Source organism: Pleurodeles waltl, chromosome 2_2, assembly GCF_031143425.1.
Source record: "Pleurodeles waltl isolate 20211129_DDA chromosome 2_2, aPleWal1.hap1.20221129, whole genome shotgun sequence".
NCBI classification, from domain to species: domain Eukaryota; kingdom Metazoa; phylum Chordata; class Amphibia; order Caudata; family Salamandridae; genus Pleurodeles; species Pleurodeles waltl.
Genome location: NC_090439.1, coordinates 1,117,248,874 through 1,117,261,020, shown reverse-complemented (window position 1 = coordinate 1,117,261,020; position 12,147 = coordinate 1,117,248,874). Strand labels below are relative to the sequence as shown.

General features: G+C 46.3%; 1 protein-coding gene across 3 annotated transcripts in view; it reads right to left on the bottom strand.

Moving 5' to 3' along the window:
- The window catches only part of ARHGAP39 (Rho GTPase activating protein 39), a 683,801-nt gene that overhangs the window by 426,197 nt on the left and 245,457 nt on the right, over positions 1-12,147 (bottom strand). For all 3 annotated transcript variants that reach the window (XM_069220913.1, XM_069220914.1, XM_069220912.1), the window contains exon 2: positions 10,839-11,273. In XM_069220913.1, coding sequence (XP_069077014.1) covers positions 10,839-11,273 — 435 coding nt within the window. The remainder of the gene's footprint in view (positions 1-10,838; positions 11,274-12,147) is intronic.

The window sequence follows — 12,147 nt, the reverse complement described above, 5'->3', positions numbered from 1 at the left end:
GGGTGCCGTGTCTCTGTCAAAAAGCCGCGTCTTGAGTCTCCTTCGGAAGTCCCCCAGGGAGGGAGCTGTTCGGAGCTGGAGAGGCGGGTTGTTCCAGGACTCGGCTGCTGTGTTCCTGACTGTCATCAGGAAAGGATCAAACCATAAGGCATTATGGGAAAGTAAGATAGTTCTCTGTAAATGTACCCGTCCCAGGTAAATTACTCCTCCAAGTACATGAAACAGTACTACTGGGTCAATGCACCCGTCTAGGGAACAGAGGACAGTTCCGGGTGAATGCACCCAGAGAAATAAAAAGCTGATGGCAGACACCAGGACCCTGCTCGTGTGTGTGAGGCTCCTTCATTAGTCCTGGCCCATTAGCTTGTGAACAATGTGATGCCCAGATCCCAGTTAGTAGGATGCCCAGTAGTGATCTCAAACTCCTCAATCAGTTGGAGGTGCCACGCGTGACACAGGTGCAGTTGGTTGCTAAGTAAGATACTATCTCTTGTTGTCAGCCCTGACAAGTTTCCCAGGTTTGTGCATTATTAGCTGGTCCAGTCCAGGCTTTTCCTTTGGTTTTGGGACTTGTAGTCTTGTTTACTCAATTACAGACCCAGGACTACAAGTCCCAGAATACAAAGAAAAAACCTAGACAGGGGCCTCTCATTACGCCTGGACCTGGGAAACGTGGCATTATGTGCTGCCCACCCTCCAGGAACTAGGTCACAGACAGATACATGTTTTAGAGAAGTGTGAGGCAGACATTGCACGCCTCAAGAGGAATGTGCAGCAGCCCCGTGCGAATACACAACAGGGCATTTAGTGTTATATTAATTAGGACGGTGTTGCCATAGGGTACACATCCGATACACATAACATTGGTCTAACTAGCGGTGGTCGTCTCATGTGTTAGTACATCAAGCTCCATGGTGTTCCATTCCTTGATTGTCATACATACATGCACACATTACATCAAACTCCATGGTGTTCCATTCCTTGACTGTCATGCATACATGCACACATTACTTCAAACTCCATGGTGTTCCATTCCTTGACTGTCATGCATACATGCACACATTACTTCAAGCTCCATGGTGTTCCATTCCTTGACTGTCATGCATACATGCACACATTACTTCAAACTCCATGGTGTTCCATTCCTTGATTGTCATACATACATGCACACATTACTTCAAACTCCATGGTGTTCCATTCCTTGATTGTCATGCATACATGCACACATTACATCAAGCTCCATGGTGTTCCATTCCTTGACTGTCATGCATACATGCACACATTACTTCAAACTCCATGGTGTTCCATTCCTTGACTGTCATGCATACATGCACACATTACTTCAAGCTCCATGGTGTTCCATTCCTTGACTGTCATGCATACATGCACACATTACTTCAAGCTCCATGGTGTTCCATTCCTTGACTGTCATACATACATGCACACATTACTTCAAACTCCATGGTGTTCCATTTCTTGACTGTCATACATACATGCACACATTACTTCAAACTCCATGGTGTTCCATTCCTTGACTGTCATACATACATGCACACATTACATCAAGCTCCATGATGTTCCATTCCTTGACTGTCATACATACATGCACACATTACTTCAAACTCCATGGTGTTCCATTCCTTGACTGTCATACATACATGCACACATTACTTCAAACTCCATGGTGTTCCATTCCTTGACTGTCATACATACATGCACACATTACATCAAGCTCCATGGTGTTCCATTCCTTGATTGTCATACATACATGCACACATTACTTCAAACTCCATGGTGTTCCATTCCTTGATTGTCATACACACATGCACACAGAGTCTTTGTTGCTTCTATTCAGCTGTCCCAGGATGGCTCCCAGGTTCTACATTGGGTGTCCTCCGCGTCCAAGAGGCAGGATGGACACGTGCAGGCGGGCAGTGCATGGTGCCTGTGAGGTACCTGCCTGTGCAAAAAAAAAATTTTAAGCAAAGTTCTGCTGATTTCCACTTATGGAGAAACACCACTAGGTACAGTGGCACATTTATTTCACTTGAAATAAGGACAGTGATAATTGCCTTATTTTTAAAACTAGAAAAAAAGTTTCTTTTCAAACTAAACAAGAAATATAAACATGGACTGTTTGCTCCTGTGTTCCCACACACTTGTAAATGCAGGTGCACACAATGTAGCATATGGTTTGTCTAATGTGAAAACTGTCACCAGGAGCCTGGGGTCAGGGCGAGGCTATAAAAAAACAATTACAGTTACTTAATCCCTGAAGAATAAATTAGGATCATCTATTCTTGCTGAAATTGGACAGGAGAGCTGCAACAGACTGAACCAGGGCTCTGTGACGTGGTGCATTTTGTTGCCCCATTTATATGGCCTTTCCAGTGCTTAATGTGTGCTTGTTGTTTCCAGTGCTGAGCACCGGCACTTATTTTTGAGGGCCAGGGCTTATTCTTCTGCCTCAAGCATTTGCTTTGAGCAAAAGACACATATGGGAAAAGCGGAAGGAGGGGAAAAACGAAAAAGAGTCACAAAGGGAGAAAGTTGAAAGCTGCAAGAGTGAGCTGAAAGGGCAGGGAGTGGCTGTAAATGGATTAAAGCGGCCCGAGATGGCTTCAGGATTACGCTGCCTCAGTATTCCGTGCTCGCACATTCAATTGCAGCAGCCGCGTGTTTAAGAGGAGGGCTTTGGGCACCAGCACGTTTTTATTTGTAAATTAAGCACTGGGCCTTTCCTAGTACCCACGAGGCCACAAGTTACTCAGTTTCACCCTGAATTTCTGGTGCCACCTGGAAGAGCACGGTGTGCAGCAGTGGAATGTACTTTGGCTTACAGAAGGTGTGAGTCAGGAGCATGGCCTGCTAGCTGCACAGAAGCTTGGTTTGTTGTTAAAAAGTGTGAGAATAGGCTACATCCAGTGCTTTAAATGGGCCGGTACTGTCCGGTACTGAGTACCAGCACTTTTTTATTTTGAGAGGTAGAGTACCGGCACTTCTCATGAAAAACGTAATACTTTTAATTGGATAGTACCGGCACTTCTCGGAAACAAGTAGGTACTCTGGCACAGAGTACCTGCACTTTAATTTTTTCATTTCAAGCACTGGCTACATCCTATCGTGCATCTGTCCTATGGCATGAGTCAGATCACGGTAGCCAATAAAAGGGGAGGATGTGCCGACTTTAAAACTGGGGAACCGGGTTCGAGTCTCGGCAGGGGTCCAACATGCTGTACTTCTGGGCAAATTGCTTACTCTCCCCGTGGCTACCAAAGATGAATGTGCCCTTGTGTAACATAGGTGCTCATGTAAAGTGCTCTGATACCTTTGGAGTAGTTTGCGCTATATAAAAATATCAGAATATGTTAGGTCGGTCCAAAGACGCTGCTCCGATTAGTTCCGTTTCATCCAACCAGAAGGGCGTAAACACTGCCAGCAATTTAATTTAGGTGAAACCTTCTCCCCCCCTCAGGGGCGGAAGTGATTAACATGATCTAGAATAGACAGCAAAGCGGATGTAATTTCTTTGCTAATCAGAGTTTGGCTGCAGTGACAGGGGCTTGCCGGGGGCTCCAGGGAGGCCTGGTGGATGCGGTAATTGAAGGGAGGCGGGCGGTAGGATGTGGAGCAGGGGGGCTCGTCCAGTGATGGGGAGGGTGGCGGCCCCCAGCAGCCTCCCGCTGTCCAAGGAGGCTCCCCCAGGCTCAGCTGTGGGTGGCGGCCACCAGCAGTGTCGGGGTTCAGGGGGGTGCATGCCTTCCCATCACACTTGTAGCCACGGCGAGGAGCGGCTCCCAGAGGCCAGGGGCATTGAGGCTTTAGCACATGGACCGCGGCCGACCAAGATCACAAGGCTCGTCAGTTTGAGACGCATCGTGCATCTACCTCAGTAGCACAGGCAGGAGTTAGAGGCCACTCCCAAAGGGACCCGGGGTCTGATTCACAAAGCTTATTCCAAAGTATAAAAGCTGGGCCCTTTCTTCCCAGAAGCCTGACTGCGGCATTACAAATGTCAGGGAGCTGATTGGACAGAGGTCTTGATTCCACCTCATTCCAGCCCCACCCCGTCCTAACCTGGCTCCGCACTGAAAAATAAAATGATAATAACATTTTGTTACTATCATTTTCTTTATCCTTTTTGGCACTGCTCAGAGCAGTGGGGCGATGCTCTTCCGTTTAGGCGGAGAAGCCGCTGCTACTCTAAGGTCGTTCTCTACCCTCCAGCCAATAGACGCCACGAAAGGGCACATTAAGTTAGCGAAAACAGGCGCATCACAGAAGTGTGTGCTGACGCCATACATTTAAGCAAGGGACTTAAACTCACTTGCAATTTAATGTATGCGGACGCCTGCAATTTTTTTGGAGTGAGGGAATAAGTTGGAAATCTCAATAATTTGCAGATTCATGTATTTCTTTGTGAATCACGCCCTCAGTGTCCATCGAGTTACATCATTTTCTGTCCCCTGTGCCCAATTAAAAAAGACTACATTTAAAGGTAATTGTCTCTGTATTCACACCTGCACCTCAACCGACTGCCAGCTTCTAGGACAGCAGCTCGTCTCTATTTTCAACCATGACATTCCTACCTTTTTTGTATAAAATCAGTTTTGCAGCTGCTCCCTCAACTCTCGTTCCTGGCCTCTCGCCATTGGCTGGATCTTCCAGTGAAAATCATACGGATTCCCATGTTCACTCACCTCAGGATATCCTCACCAGGGTACCAAATGATACATCACTCTGTGGCTCGTATCGCAAGAGTGACTCGTATTGCGAGAGTGGTAGGTATCGTGAGTGGTGGGTATCGCGAGAGTGGAGGATATCGCGAGAGTGGCGGGTATCGCGAGAGTGGCGGGTATCGCGAGAGTGGCGGGTATCGCAAGAGTGGCAGGTATCGCAAGAGTGGCAGGTATCGCAAGAGTGGCTCTCCATCAAAGCCAGAAGTGTCCAAGATGGCATGCATGGCTCCTAAAGCAATGCACCTCAATATCCTACAGTACCGAGTATGCACCCTCTCTGGTGGCAGCCACTAGCTCCCTTCTATTCATTCAAAAAGGAAGTCAACACCATTTAAATGACCCAATTTTGCCAATGGCAATCCTCCATACCTCAAGAGGGCACCCTGGTTGGGCCCACCACCAATCTATTCCTGTACTCAAGGGATATTAGAACGAGAGAGCTCTCCGGCATGGACCCCACCATTCAAGAATTCAACGTAACAACAGGGGCGGCTACTCCATTAGGGCAGAGTAACGTTACCCCCCACCCCTCCACCAGCAGCAGCAGGAACTGCTAACCTTTAGAAATAAAACAATAATAAATGCTGTTTATTATAGTTTTATTTCTAAAGGGGAGGGGCCATGGGGGTGACGAGCAGTGAGGAGAGTGCACAGAGCACTCCCCTCAGTGCACATGTATGTTTGGCCAGGTGTCTCGGGTGTCTCGGGTGTCTCGGGCCGGCCAAACACACATGCAAACAAGGGCTCCCAGTCAGGGCGCTCCAGCCAATCATAACGGTGCTATGAGCAGCGTCATGATTGGCTCAGGGCAGGCTGGGAGCCTGTGCCTGGAGAGCAGTGGCGGCTTTAAGGTTGGTTTAATTTTTTTTATTTTATGTTTTTTATTGTTTTTGTTTTGTTTCCTCCCGCCCCGCTACTTTGACGAGTAGGTGACTCAGGTGAATCCTAGATTAGTTGTTTCCAACCTTTCGGCTTCTACGTACCCCCACTTTTTCATTACTGGCACCCAGGGACCCTCCACTATATCATTATTGGAATCTGGGGACCCTCTGCTGAGTCATCACTGGAAGCCGGGGACCCCCGCCTAAACACTGATGATGCTTTGAAACGCAAAACAATACACACAAAAAATACAGAAACAAGAAGTTATCAAACACATACACAATGATAACACATTTTATTTGATTTACAAACAAATCTAAATAAAAAAAATAAATTAATTTTAATAGGACGGTTGGAGCTTTTCTAAATTCAATTAAAGCACTAAATCGTCCATAGTATATTCTGTTTGATGCACCTGCACTGCTACCACAAATCAATCTGAGGGTACTAATTTAATTTTTAGCCTCCAATTTCAAATTCATTGACCTTTACAGTATGTTTCAAAAATTCCATTTATTGATGTCGCCACTTTATATATATACTCTTTATTAATCTATAAATATTATTTAATTTTGTAAGAAGTTGCGGACCGCCTGAGGAGGCTTCACAGACCCCCAGGGGTCCCTGGACCACAGGTTGGGAACCACTGTCCTAGATGACTTCTTGAGCTGTAGACCACCCAGGCATTGTAATCACATGGGTACCTCTGCACCGCAGGTATTTGACTAGAGACTCCTATCTAAGCTTTTACTATATCCGCACTGTTCAGACTTGGACACAGCAACACCACCATTTGGATACTCGACTATGCAGAGAGGCAAACTCTAAGTAAGTATGGAAATGATGACCTGGTCACTGGTTGAGATACAGATTAGCCCGACGTCAACGTGATATAGGGTCGCCCGAGAGATGATGATATCACGTGAGCCACCTACTTAGGTCTTTATTAACACCACTGATCAGATTGCTCCCATTTGTAATCTCTTTGAACCTACTTACATTGGTGGCCTCCAAGCATATGTGAACTGGTTGCCATATACAGCTCTCTGATACCTTTGGCTCATGTTCGTGCTTTAGAAAACTCTTTAAATTCATAAATAAATGCAAGTACTGGCAGCCCTGTAGGCCTGGGTTTAATGTGCGACAGCATGCAGAGCTAGCACATTGGAGGACTCCAGCAGGAGCAAACAGAAAGAAGTATAGTTGTAAAGTACTTCCTCATGCAGTTCAATGCAAACACTCAAGGGCTGGCGTAAGGATGCAACCAACAGCCGCCAGTGTTGGATAAGAAATGAATACTCAACTGGGCTGATCCAAGACATGATTGACAAAGTCTCTGGCCAATGGCTGAAGGAGGGCGGGTAGAAGGAAGTTAGCGGCAGAAAGTGGAGGCTCCAAAGCCCACTCTATGCATATTGCTACCAATAGATCTATTTGACAGCTGTGACATCAAACCCCAGACCTAGGAAAAGTAGACACTGGAGACGACTCTCAGTCACCCGGGTGCAGCAGGCTTAAAAGTGTGTGTAAATGATAACAGTGAAGGGGAAACCGTCCTGCACACAGATATCCTCCCTGATCCCCCCATCTCAGCGCCTTGAGACCCTCACGGATGAGTAGTGCGCTTTACAAATTCCTGATTGATTGATTGCTGTGTGTAGTGGAAGGAGAAATTTGATGCACTCAAGTTGGATTCATTGTCACTGTCTTGTGAACACTTAAAAATTCAATTCGCATTACTGCACCTCGATAACTTCATTCTTTACATCACTTTACTACTAGGATGTGTTAGTGTACTTTTTAATCCTTTACTATTGCTGCGCATGTGTAACATCCATTTACACACTCGTGGATTGAGACAAAAACCCATAATTTGCATACAGAAGCTATTCCGAATCCAGCATTAGCTAATGAACCAATAATATCTAGCACTGGGCCCAATACAAACATTAAGTGCAACATTTTGCCCTGTTTGGGCCTAGTCAATATCAGGCACTAGAGAGGATGATTTGCTAATGCTGGTTGTTTATGAGTAACAGAGAGTAATAGACATAGCATGACTCTTGTAAAAATATAGCAAAACTTTGTCACAATGCAACTGTCCAATCACAAAATAAACAAGCACTGGCAAAAATCAATGTGTTTCACCTATGCAAGAGCTATTAGCTTAGGCAATGTGCTTCAGCCATGTTGTACACCAGTGTGGCTACTGTTCAGGATGGCTAAAAGTTAGTGGCGTGGAGTGAGGTGGAGTGAAGTGTGGGTAGAGTGGGGTAGAATGAAGTGGGTGTAAACTGGGCTAGGCAGGAGTGGGGTAGATTGGAATGGGGTAGGTTGGAGTGGGGTAGATTGGAATGGGGTAGATTTGAGTAGGGTACTTTGGGGTGGGGTCGGTTGGAGTGGGGTGGATTCAGATGGAGTGCATTGGATTAGGCTGGTATGGGGTAGATTTGAGGGGTGTGTGGTAGTCTAGAGTGAAGTAGGGTAGAAGGGGTAGAGTGGAATGCAGTGTGATAGATTTGAGTGGAGTATGGTAGATTGGGGTTGAGTGGAGTGGGGCAGACTGGGTGGATTGCAGTGGGGTAGAGTGGAGTGGGGTTGGACAGACTGGAGTGGAGAGGGATAGATTGCAAGTGGAGTGAAATGTGTTGGATTAGTGTGGAGTGGGAAAGATTGGGTGGGTTAGAGTTGGGTAGATGGAATGGAGTGACGTATTTTGGAGTAGGGTCGATTGGAGCTGGTGGGGTGGAGTAGAGTGGATTGGGCTGGGATAGAGGTGAGTGGGGTAGATTGGAGTGGATTAGATAGGTTTAGATTGCAGTGTGGTAAATTGAGGTGAGCTAAACAGAGGAGGGGTAGATTGGGGTGTGGTGGGAAGAAGTGGGTTAGTTTAGAGTGGAGTGGGGTAGATTTGAGTGGAGTGGGGTATATTAGAGTGGAGTGTGCTAGATGGGAGTGGGGAAGATTGAAGCAAAATGGAGTGGAGTGAAGCAGTGTAGATCGGTTGGATTGGAGTGGGGTAGATTGGAGTGGAGTGGGGTAGACTGGAGTGGAGTGGGTGTATTAGAGTGGAAAGGAGTTGCATAGATTGCAGTGTAGTTTGGAGTGCAGTAAATTGGAATGAGTTGGATAAATTACACTGGAGTAGAGTGGGGTAGATTGGAGGTGAATAGTTGGGGTAGGTTGGAGTGGGGTAGCTTAGAGTGGAGTAGGGTAAATTGGAGTGGAGTAGGTTGGACTGGGTACATTGCAGTGAAGTGGGCTGAAGTAAACTGGAGTGGAGTGGGGTAGACTGTGCTAGATGGAGAAGAGTGAGGTAGATCTGAGTAGAGTGGGTTAGATTGGGGTGGAGTGAGGTAGACTAGAGTAGATTGTGATGGAGTTGGGTAGAGTGGAGTGGGGTAGATTAGATCATGGAGTGGACTGGGTAGAGTGGAGTGGGGTAGACGGGTAGAGTGGGGTAGATCTAAGTAGTGTAGATTGGAGTGAGGAAGATTGGAGTGGGGTAGATTTGGTGGGCTAGGTGGAGTGGGGGGTCGTAGAATGAAGTAGGTAGTATAGAGTGGAGTTGCATGTCGTGGAGTGGCGTAGTGTGCGGCATGCATGGTGTGGTAGCGCACTGCATTACAGACAACACTTTTTCATTTGAAAGGATCATTACACTTGCACCAAAATATGGGTTTACTTCGCACAAACAATGAGTGCAAATGCCATCACCCAGTGTATTGATGTGTTTTGATTGTATTCAAATATTTGTTTCCATCACACTTCAGAATTACAGAAAAATGTGCTTAATTTGTACTAATTCTGATTTATTCTGAATCAGCAGCACAGTTCAAAAAACATCCTACACCCTCTCCTATCACATGAGTACTCAGCAGGATTGTCACAAAAATGCTCTCATTTTGAAGTGAGGGAAAGAAAATACCAAGCTCCCTTGGAAGACTGAGCCCGCTGACATTTGACCTCTGTCTTTGAAGGCACAGCAAATGTAACAAGATAAGAACAAGATTTACCAAACTGTTTACAGGAAGTAAGTTTGTGGAAGAATGTAGTAAACAAGGACGGGGCAAAGGGGAGGGACGAACTCAAGCTGGACAGCCCAAAACAAATAAAGCTAGCAAATAGAAAGCCAGAAATTGAGAGTTACAGACCACAAAGCCAATGGTCAGGAATGCATGGGATGCATTCTCAGGGAAGCTTGCAAAATGCCCACAAGAAATCATATGCAAACCAGACAGCTCGGCTGTCTGGTAGGCTTCGACCTAATAAGCAGCTTTGACCTAAAAAATGACTGTCACTGCCAAGAAACACACGGACAACAAGGGTTCTTGATGAGGAAGTTTTGTTGCTAAAGAAAAGAGAGCCAACAGAAATATTAGCATTAAAGGTGGAAAAGCCACAAGGGACTTTGTCCCTGTGAGAAGCAGGGCATTTGGTCTTCATTCTGAGACTTCTAGGCGCTTGAAAAGATGCAAATATAGAAAAGATCTAGGGAAAGCAGGCCTCATATATATATACGGCCAGTATGTGATAAGACGCCACAGACCACATTTGGCCTGGTTTACCTTGTTCATTGCAATATTGCTTCATTGTCTGTCCTAAGATTTGGAAGCCTATCACTATGCGCTGTAAAATGCTGCACATAAGAGTAATTCCCCACAATAATCTCCAACACAAACGTAGAGACCTAACAAAAGTATCAAAGTCACCATCACAAACTCAATGATAGTCATAAGGGGCCTTGACCTACAGGGGTATTAGGAAATTCTCATTAGTAAAATTCCTTGGAGAAGTTGGGAGGGCTGACACAGTCTGTCAGCTGTCAAGGAACTCGTGAGATACTGTCCTGCAGTTTGCTTGATCTTTTAGGGGGGACCAGCATGTTGTCAAATTAGATAATTTCCATGCTGGTCAGTCAAATCTGGACAAAGTGCATATTCTCAAGCCTCCATTGTGAGTTTAAATCCTTTCACAGACCTCAAAAGTGGGGCTGTATGGTGTGTAGCTTATCACGGGGTACAGCTTTTACTTTTGTTTCACCTGCTCTGGACCAACAACACGCATGACAAGGCCAGATCTTCGTCTCAACAATTCATGGTGGGATTGCAAGGACACACACTTTGTCCCACCTCAACCATCTCCCTAGAATAAAAAACATAAGAGCAGACAACACACATGTATATTCCGTCCATAAGTAAACGGCGAGTGCATTACCTGTCTGCTTCGTTGTTGACGATGCAGTAATGGCTGGAGAGCCGGTTGGTCTTGACCTGCTCGGGAGCCTTGTCGCTGGTCTCCAGCTCCTGCTCCAGTGACGAGTGGGTGCTACCATCTCGGCTGATGTTGCTGTTTCGACTAGGGCTGTTCTCGGTCGACAGGCGGGGCGACTCGGTGTTCTGCTTCAGCGTCTGAAGCTTGGCCAGTGGGATGATGTCACAGTTCTGCGGCCTGTGCCAGACTGTCCGCTGCGTGCTGGCATTGTAGTAGTAGAAGCGGGAGGTGTTGGCGTCGAAGAGCTCCCACCACTGGTTCTCGTTGGTGCGCTTGATTCGGACGCCGGGAGGCGGATCCCAGACGCACTCCCCTGTGATGAGGTTGGCGTACATGCACTCCCGGGTGCGAGGCTCGATGATTTCCACCCATTCGAGCCTGATGATAAGAAAAGAAGAAGCAAAAATTAAACCAATGTATTTCTCTCTCAAGAACACTAGCTTTATGCAAAAGGCAGCATGTTGTAGCATAAAGTTTGGAGTATTGCATTAGGGTTTACGAAATAATACACTGTGGTTAGTATTTGTGCAGATCCTTTTTGGAAGGTGAGAGGCTGGGCTTCATCTATAAAAACTTGAGTCCATCAGAAAGAGTTTACGGTCAACACACGTGAAACAGTACAACAAGGTACACATTTTAAGAAGTCAGTTACTCAACAAATGAGCACCTTGTATGTAAGAAGCATAATTATTTTAATATTCAGACTTTCTCCGAACCTTGCGTTCTCGTTTGAATCAATCGTTCGACCTACTTAAGTCTGACATCAATGTCTAAATAACATACCTTTACCCTCTGATTACTAGGGGGATTACATCTACAGCACCAGACAAGCTGACAGGTGTGGGTTTGATGTTCTCATCCACGCAGCATTAGCACGCTAGAGACCGTGCCAGCAGAGGCCAGACACCTATTGTTGTAAAGTAGTCCCTCATGCAGTTCAGAGCAAGCACTGAAGTGGAGGTGGAAGGATATGTCCAAACAGCCAACCCCATTAGATGAGAGATGAACACTCCCCTACGTAGAGCCAAGACATGATAGCAAAGTCTGCAGCCCATGGCTGAAAGACTCTGGTTGAAGAACCCAGTGGTGGGAAGGGGCGGACCCAAAATCCACACTATATATATATTGTTAGCAATAGTGTAGGTCACTTCGACAGACCTAAAAAGGTTACTCGCGGTCATTGCACCCGTCTAAGAACCGACCGGCTCCGCGCATCATGGCATCCTTCGGTGAAGGCACAGGCCATGCCTTC